Source organism: Microcebus murinus, chromosome 24, assembly GCF_040939455.1.
Source record: "Microcebus murinus isolate Inina chromosome 24, M.murinus_Inina_mat1.0, whole genome shotgun sequence".
In the NCBI taxonomy this organism is placed as follows: domain Eukaryota; kingdom Metazoa; phylum Chordata; class Mammalia; order Primates; family Cheirogaleidae; genus Microcebus; species Microcebus murinus.
The window spans coordinates 24,568,693-24,586,104 of record NC_134127.1 but is presented as its reverse complement, the minus strand read 5'-3'; the positions used below and the strand labels follow the sequence as shown (position 1 = coordinate 24,586,104).

The window sequence follows — 17,412 nt, the reverse complement described above, 5'->3', positions numbered from 1 at the left end:
AAATTCTCGTGTTACATAGTCAGGGCATTCCATCAGTTTCCTCGGAAGTCCCACAGACCCAGAAACCAATCTGTCTTCTGAGTCATTGCCCATCTCCACTCCGACTCAGTACAGGCTTATTTTATACTTCCATTCCCAACGGGCAACTTTATTCCTAATTCTTAAGGAGCTGCCGTCGCCGTGTATCCTCTCCATACGTCAGTCTCGAGGAACACCTGGAGGTCACTCATCGCGAACGGACCCGTCACTGAGCCTGTCCCTGAATGCTCTGCTCAGCTCTCCACCCGCAGGTCTCCACCCGCCGGTCTCCACCCGCCGCTCTCCACCCGCAGGTCTCCACCCGCCGCTCTCCACCCGCAGGTCTCCACCCGCAGGTCTCCACCCGCAGCTCTCCACCCGCAGGTCTCCACCCGCAGCTCTCCACCCGCAGGTCTCCACCCGCAGGTCTCCACCCGCCGCTCTCCACCCGCAGGTCTCCACCCGCCGCTCTCCACCCGCAGGTCTCCACCCACCCGCCGCTCTCCACCCGCAGGTCTCCACCCGCAGCTCTCCACCCGCAGGTCTCCACCCGCAGGTCTCCACCCACCGCTCTCCACCCGCAGGTCTCCACCCGCAGCTCTCCACCCGCAGGTCTCCACCCGCAGCTCTCCACCCGCAGGTCTCCACCCGCAGCTCTCCACCCGCAGGTCTCCACCCGCAGGTCTCCACCCGCCGCTCTCCACCCGCAGGTCTCCACCCGCAGGTCTCCACCCGCAGCCCTCCACCCGCAGCCCTCCACCCGCAGCCCTCCACCCGCCGCTCTCCACCCGCAGCCCTCCACCCGCCGCTCTCCACCCGCAGGTCTCCACCCGCAGGTCTCCACCCGCAGCCCTCCACCCGCAGGTCTCCACCCGCCGCTCTCCACCCGCAGGTCTCCACCCGCAGCCCTCCACCCGCAGCCCTCCACCCGCAGCCCTCCACCCGCAGCCCTCCACCCGCAGCCCTCCACCCGCAGCTCTCCACCCGCAGGTCTCCACCCGCAGCCCTCCACCCGCAGCTCTCCACCCGCCGCTCTCCACCCGCCGCTCTCCACCCGCAGGTCTCTGCCGGGGTCCTCTCCCCTCTCAGCTGTTCCCAGAGGCTGTGTCTTCTCTCCACGCCGAAGTGCAACTCCAGCTCGGCTGTCGGAGTTACGGGCCCATCAGCCTCCACGTAGAAACACCATGGAGCCTCGGATCCGCAACACGTGTTGCCTCTGTGCTCACATACATGCTCACTCGCACGTCCCCTGTGTCCACGCCGTGTGCTCCCCCAAGTGGGGCGGGCGTGGCAACCTTGAGTCCGTGGCTCCCGGGGCTGTGATCGTCACCTGCGTGCCCACACGCTGCCTGTGGAAGCCCTGGTGCGCGTCACCCCGCAGGTGTCAGGGCGGCGGGTGGTGACAGAGCCGGCCCGGGCATTTCGGTCAGCCCCTCCCTACACGATTCTGGCACCCGTCCCAAATGGTACCAAATGGTACAATTTGCACACAACCCAGGTCCTTGTGCTTCTTTTCTTAAAAAAATAAAAATAAAATTAAAACCTTTACAAAATATTCCTGGGTTGTGATCAAAGTGAACTGCACACACAAGAGTAAGCAATTTTGACAGTAATGCGAATACTAGAGCATAGACTAGTATTTCTGCCACAGTGAATGAACCTGGGCAATTATTATGTATCTTACCAGAGCCTTGTTTTTGGGTTTTTTTTTTTGTTTTTTGTTTTTTGTTTTTTGTCTTTCAACTCAGACCCTTCCAGAGCCGACTTGCTCAGCAAGGCTTTGAGCAGCAGAGTCTTCGGAGGGGAGGCCTGCCAGTATACCCTGCTCGCTGTTTCCCCCACCCCTCTCTCCTCGGTCAAAAATCTTTAATTAGCTGGTTACCATAATTACTCTAGCTAGGGACCTTATTTGTTCTCCTTTCCTGCTATTCCCAGGGATCTGAAGGCTCTACCACTTCTGTGCCAGAGGGACCTTTCTATCATAGCTTCTCTCTGCCTTTTTGTTTTTCCCTTTTATGATCAGAACACACACACACACACACACACACAAAAAGGCCTAGGGAAAGAAATCATCTCTCCTTCTGCATCTGGGTAAGACCCTATATAACTCTCTCTCTCCAATCAGGAACGAGTTTCCATGACAACCATGCTTCCCAATGCTGCCGCTAACTTAGCAGGTAGTGCTCGTATCAAATAGAGAGTTCTCCCCCAGCCTCCGTGGTTTCTGTGCCCCACCGCTGCTCCAGGCCTCTCACACACCAGCTGTTTGCATGAACTGTATCCTAAAAGGGTTCTGCCCTGTTTCCTTCTAAACATAAGGAAGACAAAACCAAAATTCCTTGGCATTTTTCTTATAGTAATCATTCAAAAGCACACCCACATATTCAGAAGTAGAGGAGAAGTAGAGGAGAGGGACAGACAGGGAAGAGGATTTGCGACTTGATGGAGGGAGGGCAAATGGATGGATGGAGAACAGCTGGGCTGCAGTGGCAGCCGGACAACTTACACCCTAGTCAGTGGCATAAACTCTGGGCTGAGAGCTGGTGAGGTAGGCATTCCTGCCATGCACGACCTTGGGTAAGTTACTTATTCCCTCTGGGCCTCAACACTCCCTCTGCACAAGACAGAAACGAAGACGCTTCGTGGATCTGTTTGTAAAAAAAAACAAAGACTGAAAAAGTGCTTATTAGGATGTCTGGCATGTAGCAGGGATCCGACACATGGCAATTATCACGTTATCGTTCGGGTAAAGAGTTGAACTAGAAAGAGTCTGAGCAAACGTGCCATCGCAATATTCTAATGGATGATTAGCATCTTTCTGGTTGAGGACAATGGGTGTAACAGTAGATATTTGGGGGTTTTCTTAGCAACCTTTTTCTCTTAGCCCATTAAGTCATGTCTGGAATTGCAGGAAGGAACCTATTCATTTCCATTCCTAAGACTTGAGAGGATACACCTGGGCAATCTCTAGGGTTCGTTAGAACCTCTATTTATAGCTCTGCCTGAACATTTGTTTAATTTTGAAACAGAAGCAAAAAAAAAAAAATAGATTAACCATTAAAGCATTTGTTGGATATTCCACATTCTCAATGCCAACCAGAGTGTTTCAATTCTTCTCTAGAGGTAAGAAAAACGAGAAAATGCATATTTGTAGAGTATTTTCATTGTTGTGCAGCTCAAATTTCATTTCAGAATCAGAATTCATATTGTGGCAAACAAATCAACGTGCTCGTTATTCCACAGGCTCCCACCCTCCCTGCCACACTACCAGGCCCTCAGAAATCGAGAGCATCCTCCACAAATAAAACCAATCCGAGAGTTGACTTTAAAAAGAAAAGACTGTTTACATATTTTTAAAATCCCATTTCTGTCAATATGGCGGACTACAGATCCAGATAAACTCTCCCTTCTAAGACTTCTTAAGATGGTGAATAAAATACTCTTTTAGAAAATTGTTTTAAATACTACTGAGCTGGCAGGAAAGGAAAGGAAATCCTTGAGGACCGGAAACAAATCCCGACAGGTAATCTGGTAATCCAGATAGAATTTGCCATAGGGGCGTCTGCCTGTCCTATTAGCCTCGAGCACAGGTTGGTAAATGTTTTGCTGCAAAGGGCCAGACAGAAAATATTGCAGACCATAGAGTCTTTTGCAACCACTCAAGTCTGCCACTGGGGCATAAATGCACTCATAGATAATATGTAAAAAAAAAAAAAAAAAAAAAAAAAAAAGTAATAATAATGGGCATGGCTATGTTGCTACGAAAATGTATTTATATAGACAGGCAGCAAGCAGGATTCAGCCTCTGGGCCAGAGTTTGCTGATCTGTGCATTACAGCATGGCTTTTTATGCTTTTCCCTCCAGAAAACACGTCTGGTCCACGTTGTGTCAGTCCCACGTGTGGACTGTTGCAGAAATGGTCCTGATTTCTCCACACTTCCCTACCTCCCTGTCTCCCTGCCTTTGGGGAGCCCATCCCACATCGACTCTAGGCTAGACCACGTGACTTGCTCTGGACAATGGGATAATAGTAAACCTGACATAGAGAACAAGTTCGTCCTCTCTTGCTGCTCCTGGGTTCTCTGCACCCACCACCACATGAATTAGCGCAGTCCAGCGTGCTGAAGACACGTGGTCCATCGTCCCCGTCATCTCCCCAACAGTAAGCACCAGTTTCCAGATATATGAGTGAAGCCAGCCTAGGCCAACTAGCCCCCACCCAACCCACCAGTTGACCAAAGCCACAGAGGAGTAGGTCCAGGGGAGACCAGCAGAAGAAACACCAAGCTGAGCACAGCCTAATTTTGGGATCATCGGAAATCATAAGCTAATAAAATGACTGTTTTAAGCCACCTAAGTTTTAGGGTGTTTGTTCCACAGCAAAAGTTAAATGATACATTTCATAGGAAGTTTATCATTTTCTAAAAATATAAAGTGAGAGGCTAATAAGCATATTTACAGAAATGGTAAAGACTGAGGAAACGTATAAAAATTGCATTTCCATTTTAAATAACCTGTCACCCAACAGCAGGGACAAGGCCTCCCTTGTTTCTCCTACTAATAGGACAATGCAAATTCTTCCTACCTGAGCAGACTTCTTTATAAGTAGGATTAGAAGTATAGCCTCCTGCAAAACCAACTTGAGTCGAATACACTCCTTTCAAGATCCAGAACTTCCTTTCAGCTCCCCAGAAACAGCCCATTCCTTAAAAAAAAACAAAACCAATTAATCATTTATCCAAAACAAGGTGGTCCTTACATATTACCTGTTCGACTAGAAAAGAGAAGTTTCTCCTGTCATTTGGTAATCAAAAATGACTAAGATTTACTTTTAAAGAAGGAAAGTTTATAATACTGGTAAATAATTTTATTTAATGTTATTTGTATAGAAACATCTCTTTGCTTCAGCTATGCAAAAACTTAGAAAGCCTCAAATTTAATAGAGTTAGTAAATCTGTACCTTTCCAAATAACATAGTAAAAGAATAATTATATTTTATGAATAAATTCAACACTCAACTCATAACTTGAATTAATAGAAATTTACTTAATGATCAGCTTTCTGGTCATGCTTTTATTAAAAAGAAAATATTTTAATGAAGATTTATGTTATTAAATTATTTATTTTAGTGGGAAAACTTCCAAAATCAACATAGATCGATACAGTATTTGCAGTTAACAATCTCACATATGTGCTCAGTTTTTAAATTTTTTTTTTAAATTACTATAAACTTGCATGGAATAAATCACTGCTCACCCAAAAGTATATTTTTCTGAGTTCTATTTCCAAATACAATGAATCAGGGTGGGTGTGTGTGGAGGGGAGGCAGAGAAGGAGGGAATAACATCAAACTCAAAAAATGAGCATTCCACTCAACTAGCAAACATTGTGTTTATACCAGTAGTGACTGGATCCCTTTGAACATACAATAAAAATCAAGGCCCATCTCCCAAGAATGCACATCCTCACACATATCAAGAATGCCGTTTTGCATTTCCTTGGGCACCAAATAAAGAACCCCCATTTCCTACTGTAAGTTTCTAAATTAACCAGCACAACTGCTGTTCTGTGGCCCATCTGTGGATGTTAGCAAGATTACTGCCTCACTTACGTTTTATGTGGCTTTAGGAAGTCACAGAGGGCTAAGACCTTGGGTGGAACAACAGTTGGTAAACTAAGATATGCCTTTGACTCTCACAATCACTTGATTTGCTAGATTCGATAACACAGATAAAAGAAAAACTACGAGTTTACTGAAATTCTTGACACTTGTTAATATTCTACAACAAAAATTCAAAGCAATAACAAAACCCAAAAAGAAATAATGTTGTACAAAAATATTCTATTGCCTAAAATGTGAGGGGAAATCTACTAACCAAAAATAGGTTAACAGTTAAAAAGTATGATAGAGCCAAATAATAAAATTCGTTGCAGCAAAAAAATTACTGTTGTGTTAATATTGCAACACAGAAATATGTATATGATTCTATCATAATTATCCAAAGCTAAATTAAAAAGGAAAAACACAATTATGTGCATGTTTTTATTATAACTATAAAAAAAATCACACCAAAATAGACTAGAAGGAAAGATACTAAAGTTATTACTATGATTATATTACAGTGGTGGCGATTTAGGAATATTTTTTCATTGTTCAAGTTTTTCTGCAATAAATTACTATTACTTTAAAAATGAAAAATATATACATTTTTAAAGAAAAGCAAAAAATTCAAAGAAATAACATAAGCACATGCATCATTTGAGTTACACTCTGCTATACCATTTTTCCTGCTTAAAAGTGAATTGTTTGCTACCAGTGAATATAAATAAATATTTACTTAGTGTCTACAAAAATTAAGTATCTCCAGGTCTCTGGCGAAAGGATTCACTATTCACTATTTCACTTCATTGCATTCCCTGGGATGAGGAGTGATGACAGGAACTCTTTGGAGAAGGACAGGCAAAATGTGAACTGTGCAGCTCTGCTGAAGGTACTCGGCCACAAGGCTCCCAGGAGCTTCCGTGTGCTCCAGTTTGATAGGATGTTCCAGGCTCATCCTGTACATTTCCTGCTCTAGACTCAGATTCGACCATTTCTCCAAGAAGCCTATTTCTTTAAACGGGAAAAAGCATTTCAAGACCATGACCTGGGTGCTAGTGAAGCTTATTGCAAAGTGCTCAACCACAGGACACAAGGGGACCATGTGGCTGCAACTTCTGATCAAAAGCTAAGTCCCATTAGACTTGCCAAAGCATAAGGTCATGTGGGTTCGCTCCCCCCCCCCCATCATAAAGTAGGACTTGTCCATCTGGGATCACACCCAGGCAGGACCGGGGGCATGAGCAAACCACGTGGATGGGCAGTCGGACCCACAGCTTCTTTGGTACATAGCTCTAGTGGGGAAAGACAGATAAGAAGCACTGAAGATAATAGGGAGATGAGATCGTAAGTTAGAAGGTAAAAAGAGCTATAAAGCAAAAAAAAAGAAAGCAAATCAGAGCAAGCCAGGGAGATCAGGAGGGCTGGAGGGCACAATTTTAAATTAGGTGTCCAAGGCCGAGCGTGGTGGCTCACGCCTGTAATCCTAGCACTCTGGGAGGCCGAGGCAGGTGGATCATTTGAGCCCAGTAGTTTGAGGTTGCTGTGAGCTAGGCTGATGCCATGGCACTCTAGCCGGGGCAACAGAGTGAGACTCTATCTCAATAAATAAATAAGTGTCCAGGGTGGGACTCAAAGATAAAGTGACTGCAAACACAGACTTGAAGACAATGAGGCAGCCCCGCGTTCAGACACCCAGGGAAAGGGCAGAGGCGACAGTCCCACACAGGCATGGAGAAGGCGCTGCTATGGTTAAGGGCAGGAAGGAAGCCAGCATTGCTTTTGTGGAGTGATCAAGGAGGCAGTGGTTGGACAAAAATCAGCTAAGCCAGATCATGTAGGGCCTTGTGGGATCATTAAGGACTTTGAATTTTACTCTGAGAGAAATGTATGGCCACTGCTGACTTCTCCTGACTGATATGGAGGTAATATATATATATCGTTCTTTTAGGGTTTACCTTTACTATTTCTATATACATACTTCACTATCGTGTTTTCCTAACCAAGTCTGAAGTTAGTATTTCTACCTTCCTCCCAAATTCAAGGCCCCTCACACAGAATGACCCTTTAGGTTTTGGACAGTTGATTCAATGATCAACATTTTTAATCATTTTTGAACCCGTTGTTTCTTATAGCTCATGATTTGCCTTTAAATTACTTCTTTGTCTTGCTGAAATGTATCTTTTAAACAGTCTTTTAGTAAGTGTCTATGAGTTATGAACTCTCTTAAGTCTTTTCATGTCTCAAATATTTCTATTTTAAATCCCAAAACAACAAATGCTAGGGAGGATGTGGAGAGACAGGAACACTCTTACGCTGCTGGTGGGACTGCAAATTAGTGCAACCTTTGTGGAAAAGAATTTGGAGATGCCTCAAACAGCTAGAAATAGAAATACCATTCGACCCAGCAACACCATTGTTGGGCATCTACCCAAAAGAACATAAGTCACTCTATCATAAAGACATCTGCACCCGAATGTTTATGGCAGCACAATTCACTATTGCACAGTCATGGAAACTACCCAAGTGCCTGTCAATTCATGAGTGGACAACTAAAATGTGGTATATGCTCACAGTGGAATATTACTCAATCCTAAGAAACGATAGTGAGCTAGCACCATTTATGCTATCCTGGATTAAGCTTAAACCCGTAATACAAAGTGAGACGACACAAGACCTGGAAAATGGGGTACACATCTACTCACCATCAAATTGGTACTGACAGACTAAAACTACGGTGCTCAAAAATGGTAGTGTTCAATAGGGATTTCAGGGGGGAGACCCACATCTTAAGGATGTGGTGACCATTGTAGGGGGGAAGGGATTACCTCTATCCCTTTTTAGGGAGAGGCAAAGATACACACTGTAACCAAAATGTCTAAAATAAAAAAATATATATTTCTATTTTGTCCTTCCCACTAAATGGAAAGTTTAGCTAGGTATAAATTTCAAGATTTCATCAATACGTTTTTTACCTATTTTTTTTTTTTGCTATAACATAATTTAGCGAGACATCATCAGTACTTCAAAGATGATACTCCATTGTCCTCTAATGTCCATTGGCACTGATCAGTCTGCTGCCAGTCTAACAGTCATTCCTTTGTAGGCAATCTGTCTTTTCTTATAATTTTTAAGACTCTTTTCATGAGTCTTAGTATTCTGGGGTTTAATTATGACATATCCAAGCGTCAATAAATTTTATTTATCTTTCTTAGGGCTTAAAATGTACTTTTGATATGATGATTCATGTCTTCAGTTCTAGACAATCCCCAGTTATTAATATTATATTCTCAAATATTGCTTCCCTACCATTTCTCCCATTCAACTTCTCTGGAACTCCTTTTACATGTCAGTTGGGACATCTCAATTTATCCTTGTGTTATTTATTTGCTAACTGATTGACTGATTCCCCTTTTCCCTGCTCTACCTGCATCAGAACTATTCACTAGAACCATGAACTGAGTCCTTCATCAACTGGAATCAATCTAAAAATTCCACCTGTAGAATTATTTCAATAGTTATTTTTTAAATTCCAGGTTTTATAATTAGTACTTTCATTTTGCCTATTTTCTGCCATACTTTCTTGTTATTTCTTTATTTATCCCTTTGAATATCCTAAACATATAAATTTTTAAATGTTTTTCAGTTTGTCCCCCAAAATTAATTTCATGAGTGAATTTATATTTCATTTATTGATACTGTTGGCTTCTTTCTTAGCATTGGATTATTCATATGCTTTGGAATTTTGGTTTTCAGGCTCATTTTTAGCTATTGCACACACACGTGTATGTCACCTTGGGCAGAAGGCAAGGAAACAAGAAGAACGTTCAAGTTGCACCTACATGAAGGTAATCCGAGCTCCCAGGGTTACCTGCTGTAGCAGGGGCTGTACCAAGAGATAGATGATCCCCAGAGAGCCTGAATTAGAGCATAAGAGGTCTTTTTTACAGGAAATATCTATATTGTTATTTAAAGAATATTTTATCCCAAGGTGAAGCTGATGACAATAGTCTGAGAACTGTCCCTTGAAAGTCACAGATGCAATAAATTCACTTGTCACTGCCACCACCACCCACCTCCAGGAACAGAAAAATGCCATCTACATTCTGTAGGAATCAAGTTTTGAACTGAAGGGAAAAAATGTGCAAACGTACACCATGATTTAACCACTCAGCGACTTAAAGAACATATCAAAATTACAACTGTGTCACTGTATCAGATTTACATTTTTGGCACAATCATCCCTTGATAAGATGTGAGACCAAAAGTCTCACTGGATTTTTTTTTTATTTAGAATTACCTTTAGATTCCTGCATTTCTAGTCAAACTTTTTATTCGTCATTTCTAGTGAATATCTGTGTCTGTGGGATATTTTATATTTCTGGGAATTATTTTATTTCCCTTAGGATTTGTGATACACACATGAAATCTTCAGAAAGATTTTAAAGAAACTTCAAATTTTCATAAAGCCCTTTTACAAAACATACTGACACTCAAATTTTTTATCTGACCAGTAAAGATCTGTGATTGTTAAAATGCTATTTTCTAAAAATAAGTGAGAGGCTGACTACTACAGCTCTCGAAAGGCAGTCTTCCAGACCTGCCATGTCCTTAGGGGCTCACTGCACAAACTGGCTGGGGCAAGTTCTGCTAACTAGTATACCCAGTTCTCTGCTAACCAGCACACCCTATTCCCTGTTAACTAGCATGCCCCACTCTCCAACTCTTCCTGCTAAGGGTACCAGTGAATAACAAACCCTCAGACAACAGATGGGGTAGGAAGAGCAGTCTGTCTTGTCACGGTGGAAACCAACAGGGAAGCCGGCCTCCCATTAGAACATGTGCCGACACCACATGTTCCTCCGGCGTCTTATCCAAATGCTCCCTCTCCCTGCTCTCTCCCCTGCTTTGCCACTTCTTGCAGAACACAGCCATGCTCACAATAATTCCCAGGGCCGCCTCCACCCCTGGGATCCTAGAAAGCTAGACCCCACAGCCAAAGGGGCCCGGCCGTCCTGCTCCGAGGCTGTGCACTCTGTCCCAGCTCCTTCCCCGCTGCCGGCGTGAGGGGCAACAAAATCGCTTCCCCTGTGTCAGCTTGCTGTAAAGTATACACTTTGCACTTTCCTTTTTATACTTTTAAAGCAGCCTTTTTTTTCTATATAGTTCAAACCACATAGCATCCATCTGAAAATGACTCTGAAATCGAGAGGCCTAACCCCTGACCAGGCACCTAAGAAAACTTCACAATGGCAGGCACCGCCAACTCCCTGCAGGGTAGTCTCCACCCAGAGGGCCCCCCGACACCTGAAACGCATTACAGCTAACACCAAACTGATGACCAGGCCAGCATCTTCTTCAGATGTCTCTGTTTGTTGTCACTGCGTCGCCATTTTCCTAGACCTTCAATGAGAAAGCTCGGAGTCACCCCTGTGTCCTCCCTCTTACCTGTCTCATCCTAAACAGTGACCTCATCTCACAAATTCTCTTTTCCCTTCCCGGCTGGATGACGACAGCCTCCTCTTCCTCCTGGCTGGCTGTGTCACCGTCACTGTCTTCCTCCTCCCTTCCAGGTTGGTCTCCACTACATGCGCTCGCTCTCAGACATGTCATTTTCCTTCTCTAAAGCCACGAACCAACAGGATGCAAGAACCTTAATAATGTCTTCTGAGCCTGTGACTCCACTTTGAAGAAACAGTGCTTAGGAGATATTTTTAATAGGCAACCACTGATTTTCAGAAATGTTTCTAACAGCATTATCTATAATAATAAAAAATGTGAAACAACCTAAATATCCACTATCAGAGAAAGTATTTCATAAATGGTGATCCACCCATAATTTGGAGTATAGTATTATGCATCCATTTTTCTAAGATTATTTAATGGCATGGAAAAATGTTCAAAATATAATGTTAAGAAGAAAAAGGCATGGCCGGGCGCGGTGGCTCACGCTTATAATCCTAGCTCTCTGGGAGGCCGAGACGGGTGGATTGCTTGAGGTCAGGAGTTCGAAACCAGCCTGAGCAAGAGCGAGACCTCGTCTCTACTATAAATAGAAAGAAATTAATTGGCCAACTAATATATATAGAAAAAATTAGCCGGGCATGGTGGCGCATGCCTGTAGTCCCAGCTACTCGGGAGGCTGAGCCAGGAGGATCGCTTGAGCCCAGGAGTTTGAGGTTGCTGTGAGCTAGGCTGATGCCACGGCACTCACTCTAGCCTGGGCAACAAGTGAGACTCTGTCTCAAAAAAAAAAAAAAAAGAAGAAAAAGGCAAAATATAAAAGTATCGGAATTTTTCATATTTGATTTAATGTATATATATATACACACACATATATATATATACACTGAAAAACAGATTCAAGAGAAATAAACCAAAATGTTAATAGTGGTTATTATTTCCGATTATGGTCACAGGTGATTTTTATTTTCTACTTTATACTCCTTAGCATTTTCCAAACTTCTGTAAGTATGAATTCCAACTGTCATAATCAAAGGAAGTTTTTAAAAAATGTTTATATAGATTGATTGATAGTCTGGAAAAAATACATTAAAACATTGGAATAATAGTTGCCTCTTGTTATTATCTTTTGTGGTTTCATATATTTTCCAAATTTTCTCCAGTGATTTTTTATAACCAAAATATTAAGGCAGTTAAAACTCTAACACCCACACCCTTCCCTCAGCCAAACTGGACCTCTGTCCTGTGACCACCCCCTGTCCTGGCCCACACCTTGTGTCCTCCAGTGGAAACCCCACCCATCCACCCAGAATCTCCAGATGCCACCTTCCCCCTAAGTCTTTCCAGAATGCCCACCAGATACAATCTCTCCTTTGGGACCCGAAGCATTGCCAAGTCCTCTTAACTCAGGCATGTGCACAGTCTACCCTATGGAATGACTGTTGGTGTCCCTGTAACCCACTCCCTACACAGTGAACTCCGAACATGGAGTAAACTCTACCTCCCTGATGGTTGCTTGCCTTGTGTCACCTGGCATTGCACCTGGCATACATGAGGCTCCGGGGATGGGATGTGGTGGGATTGGGAGGAAGGGGTAGGGAGGAATTTGTTGAATTGAACTGAAATTCTTTGACAATTTAACAGTATCTTTATCAATGCAATGATAAATGTATATAATGGAGCTCATAACAGAGGGATTCCTAGAAACCAGAATGCCAGTGTATAGAGAACTCAGCCCTTCCTTTGAGGCCTTCAAAATAGAAAGTCAGTGATTATATGGGGAAAAAATGCAGAGCTGAACACAGAAAGGAATGTAGTTCTCATTTCACCTTTCCCTTTCCTGTTTCAAATTCCTGGGTGGCTGTAGATGTGGATTCAGAAGTACTGAATGTGGAGGACTTCAGTCAGACTTGTGTGCTGAAACACTCCCTGCGTGGCCTCGGGCAAGCTCCCTACACTCTCTAAACCTCGCTTTCCTCATCTATCAACTTAGAATGCAAAGGTGATTATTCACAGAGTTGTTGAAGGAATTTCATAAATTACCGTGTTTCCCCCAAAATAAGACAGGGTTTTATATTTATGTTTCCTCAAAAAGACACCCTAGGGCTTATTTTCAGGGGATGTGTTATTTTCCCCTCAAAGCCTCAGCTTGCAGCACGCACAGGATGGCCGGGACCTGACAGGGGGAGCCGACCTTGTTGGTGGGGCTGCCAGCACCTTTCCGGTCACCTCTGGGATAGCAGCTGCCACGATGGGGCAGATGAGAAGGGCTGCTCTTCTTCTTCACCGCTCCGCGACGACATGCATGGGTTGTGCAGTTGCACTGCGCAGCCACGCCCGTCACTAGGGCTTATTTTCGGGGTGGGGCTTCTGTTGCGCACATGCTTAGAAATCCTGCTAGGGCTTATTTTATGGGTAGGGCTTATTTTCAGGGAAACACGGTAGATTCCGTTCTCTTCTCCCATTCTCCCTGCCTGCCCTCCCCTACTGCACACCCTCCCAACTCCCCCTCTCAGTCCACCCAAGGTTAAAGCTGCTTCTCTGGCCACATCACCCTTGGTCTCTGAGCATCACAGCGTCCTTGGCAGAGCCTCAGAGTGGCCCCTCAGCCCTCAGATGCAACAGCCTGCGCTGCAGCCTCGAGGATTCTGCCTACGGGGTTTCTCGGAGCCCATTTCTCCATGTCTCCAGCATGTAACTCTCTGGTTACCACCCAGCTCGGAACTCCCTTCTCTAATGACTGCTCTGAACCCGTAACCTTTTAAAAGCTTAGCATTGCTTCACTTATCTGCCTTCTCACTGCCTCCTGCCCTATGTCACCAGCCAGGTCACGTCACCCCAAACCTGCAAGAACACAAGTTGCAACCAAGGGCACGGTGTGTTGTGTGTCTCTGGGTCACACGCTGGGACAATGGAAGGCTAAATCTGTCACCTGAAAAGTTATTTCTAACGACATTATTTCTAATACCCAACTTCATCAGCAAATGATCTGATGTCTCTGTGGCATGAATCGTAAGAGAACTGAAATCTCTTTTCTTCTTCTCAACTTTAACTGTGACTTTGTAATTGTGATCAGTGGGCAAATAAATTTTTTCCTACATATACTTAGTAACCTGGTATCCTTTTCCTTATATGACAGGAAGAGAAAGGAAGTTATGGGAAAGGAATAGAAGTTTGTATTTCCCAGATGCCTGCTGTAAACCATCAATCACACTAGCAGCCCTGGACACGGGGCATCCCCCGATAACCCTATTAGTCCCACTTTAAAGATGAGAAAACAGAGACTCAAAGAGGTTAAGTCACTTGCCCAAAGACACAGAACCAGGGCCGACCAGGATTCCGACCCAGGCACACCTGGAAATCAAACCTAATGTTCTTTCCACTGTGTCTCCCTGTGGACAGCTCCGGATGGGGGTCTTTGTGGACAGCCACAGACACCTGCAAGTGAGCTGGATGAGGAGCCACCCCCAACAGGTGCAGGGTTTGAAGGACGGTGCTGTGGTACCCGTTTATTCACTACAAAGAATTCATCGGCACATGAGAAATAAAGTTCATGCGGCTCCCGGGGAAGGGAGCATGATTTCATGGACTGCACTATCAGAATGGCCTTTTTCCGGAATGGGCTTTTACTGGATATAGCTACAGCAGGCATGCAGTCAGCAGCCCACACAGCCTACTGCGTGCAGCACATTTCCAACGTGCTCCTTCCCTTGGCTCCCTGTCCTCTTGAAGGCACAGGATGACACCCAGATGAGAGCTCCGACCAGAACAATGAACCGGCACCCAAGGTCGCCCACAGCTGGACAGATGTGGGCCCTTATCAGAAGGGGAACCTCGGCAGAGACGAGGGGTGTCCTGGGCAATCTCTAGAAGGCAGCTCCACAGAGACCTGAGTGACCCGGGACGAGAAGGACCCGGCCCCCGCCACAGACACACACTCCCAGACAACGACTATGTGGCCAGAGGCCCATCCCGCTGGTCAGCCACCAGCAAAGGAGGGGCGGGAGAGGGGGGATTCGAAGGTGGATCCCAGCTGTAAGATGCTAGGATTCACGCCCAGGGAAGACGAACACAGGGCAAAAATGCAAGGTTTCAGCTTCACTTTTCCAAAAACCTACATCACATTAAATAATTCAACCAGGTACCTTCATCACCACTCTTGCTTGAAAACTACAAAATTTTAAAATACCTGCTGCTGATAAAAGAAGCCATACAGCAATTAGAGGCTGATTGATATTTTCGGTACTTGATGACAAGTAATTACCTTCTGCCCACGTCAGGTCCTAATGCTGCTTTAATTTGATTAATTATTCTTTTCAGTCTCTTCCCTAATTTGAAACATACTCGTATGCCCATGTACACTCGCCTGTACCTTTGGACTGTGATTAATGCAGCTGCAGGTTTCTTACACACTTGATGCATTGCAGCCTTGGCCCTGGGCACCTTCTCTGAAGAGCACCAGGTCTATATTTACCCAGAGGGGTCATGGGCCAGAATTCCAAGGCTGGAAGGGACCTTCCTCTTGCGTAGCTTCAATGCCCTGTGAACATTCAAAACTTCTTTGGCATCGCAGTTGTCCAAAGTTTCAAGTTTCCCTCTGTCTCCCGAAGCAGCCTAGTTCCCTCCCTGCAGATCCAATGACAGCTAGAAAAACTCTTCAAACATTGAACCAAAACCCTAGAATATTCCCTCCTTTGCTCTAATTCCCTCCCTTGAGGTCACAAAAGACAAATTCAGCCCCTCTTTCTCCTAACAACCCGCTGGCCCTTTGGCCATTTAAAGACAGCTCTGATGACTCCCTGGACTGCCTGCCTCGTCTCTAAGCTGCATCCTTCATCTGCTCCTCATCAGACACAGCTTTGTGTCTGCTCACTGCTCTCCTTGAACGTGCCCTTGTGTCTGCATCTCTTAAGGACAGTGGAGCCATGGCTGGCCCCAGGGATGGACCCTTGGCAGAATCACAGCTGCATGTGCACAGCCAGGCTCCTCAAAACAGCTCACCAGACACGACACAGTTCTCCAGGCTACAGAAGGCAAGAGGTTGCTGGATGGACTAGACAATGACAAGGGATTAAACAGCCAGCAGCACCTCAATTCAAGAGAACAAAACTCCTCCCGAGGACATGAGTGAAAGGCTGAAGATCAGGAGGCTGGGAGTGAGCTGTGGGATTTCAACGGCCCAACAAGTCTGTCCAACAGCCAGCCTGGGGCAAAGACAAGTAAACCTTAGGGGAAAAAAATCGGCATTCGGTTTGCCAAAGAGGCATCCTTTAGTTGCGTTCTATTTCCCAGATGTGTCTGTCCATGGGCACTCCCTTCTCTAAGGTACTTGGAGCTTGATTTTCCCTTCCGAAGTGGGTAAGAGATGCACAGAATTTCAATGAACAAATGATTGTGACATTTGCAGTGGGTGTTGATCAATGCGGTAGAATGATTTCAGTTCCAGCCCAATCCTAGGAGAAAATATAGGATGTATGGATGAGGGAAAGAGGCCCCAGATGGAGAAATCTTCCTGAAAGGTGCCCACAGCAATCTGCAGCCACAACGTGACCCTCTTCTTGGCTTTCTTGAGAGTCAGTAGAACAGGAGCGGTCAGCCTGGATGGCTGCACTTCATGGCAGGAGGAACGGCAGAGCTGGGAAAGCTGCTGGTGAGAAGCCAGGCCTTTCACTCCACTAGGACCTACATGGAACCCCGACGAGACAGCTGGTTTGAGATGCTAAGTGTCTTCATCAACCCAAGCAGTATTCACATGACCCTAATGACTGGGTCAGGCACCTTCTTGCTCTCGGAATAGGGTGGAAAAAGACACCAGAAGCTGTGGGTCTCTGCCAGCAGCTTAGCTCAAACTCATGGCAGAATCCACAGGGTCCACAGGCAACAAGGTACCTCTATGGCATCACGGGCTCTGCCTGAGGCTGCCTTCCAGTGAAACTGGGCAATTCAAGACTTCCTGTTTTTCCTATGGCATCCCACACCGTCATTTACATTCCACTTCTTTCTGACATGACTACGATACTTCCTCTTTCACTTTCCTCTCTCTCAACTGCTTTTCTCCCCTGAAATTATCTTCCTTTCACCATTGCTTGGCATCCAGTAGGCGGTCAATAAATACTGGTTTCCTTTGCCTTGCACTTGCTTCCTGCTTCTGTCCTCTCTGAGCCCCTGAGTGTCACTCGTCCAACAAGCGCCCGGAAGTAAGGCTGGGAGACACCTACACCACAAAGAAGAGCTGCCATGGTAAAGAGTGTTGGCCTATTGATAGCCGAAGTCCTCAGAAGTTCCCTTGAGACTTCTCTGAAACTCTCTCTTTTTGTTCCTCTTCTCAAAC

General features: G+C 45.1%; 1 protein-coding gene across 7 annotated transcripts in view; it reads right to left on the bottom strand.

Annotated features, from left to right (window-relative positions):
- MSRA (methionine sulfoxide reductase A) overlaps nucleotides 1-17,412 on the bottom strand; it is a 321,997-nt gene that overhangs the window by 148,678 nt on the left and 155,907 nt on the right. For all 7 annotated transcript variants that reach the window (XR_001156784.3, XM_012775454.3, XM_012775448.3 and 4 more), the window contains exon 3: nucleotides 4,605-4,724. Coding sequence is in view for 6 of the 7 variants with exons in the window: in XM_012775454.3 (XP_012630908.2) it covers nucleotides 4,605-4,724 (120 nt within the window). In the remaining variant the exon portion in view is untranslated. The remainder of the gene's footprint in view (nucleotides 1-4,604; nucleotides 4,725-17,412) is intronic.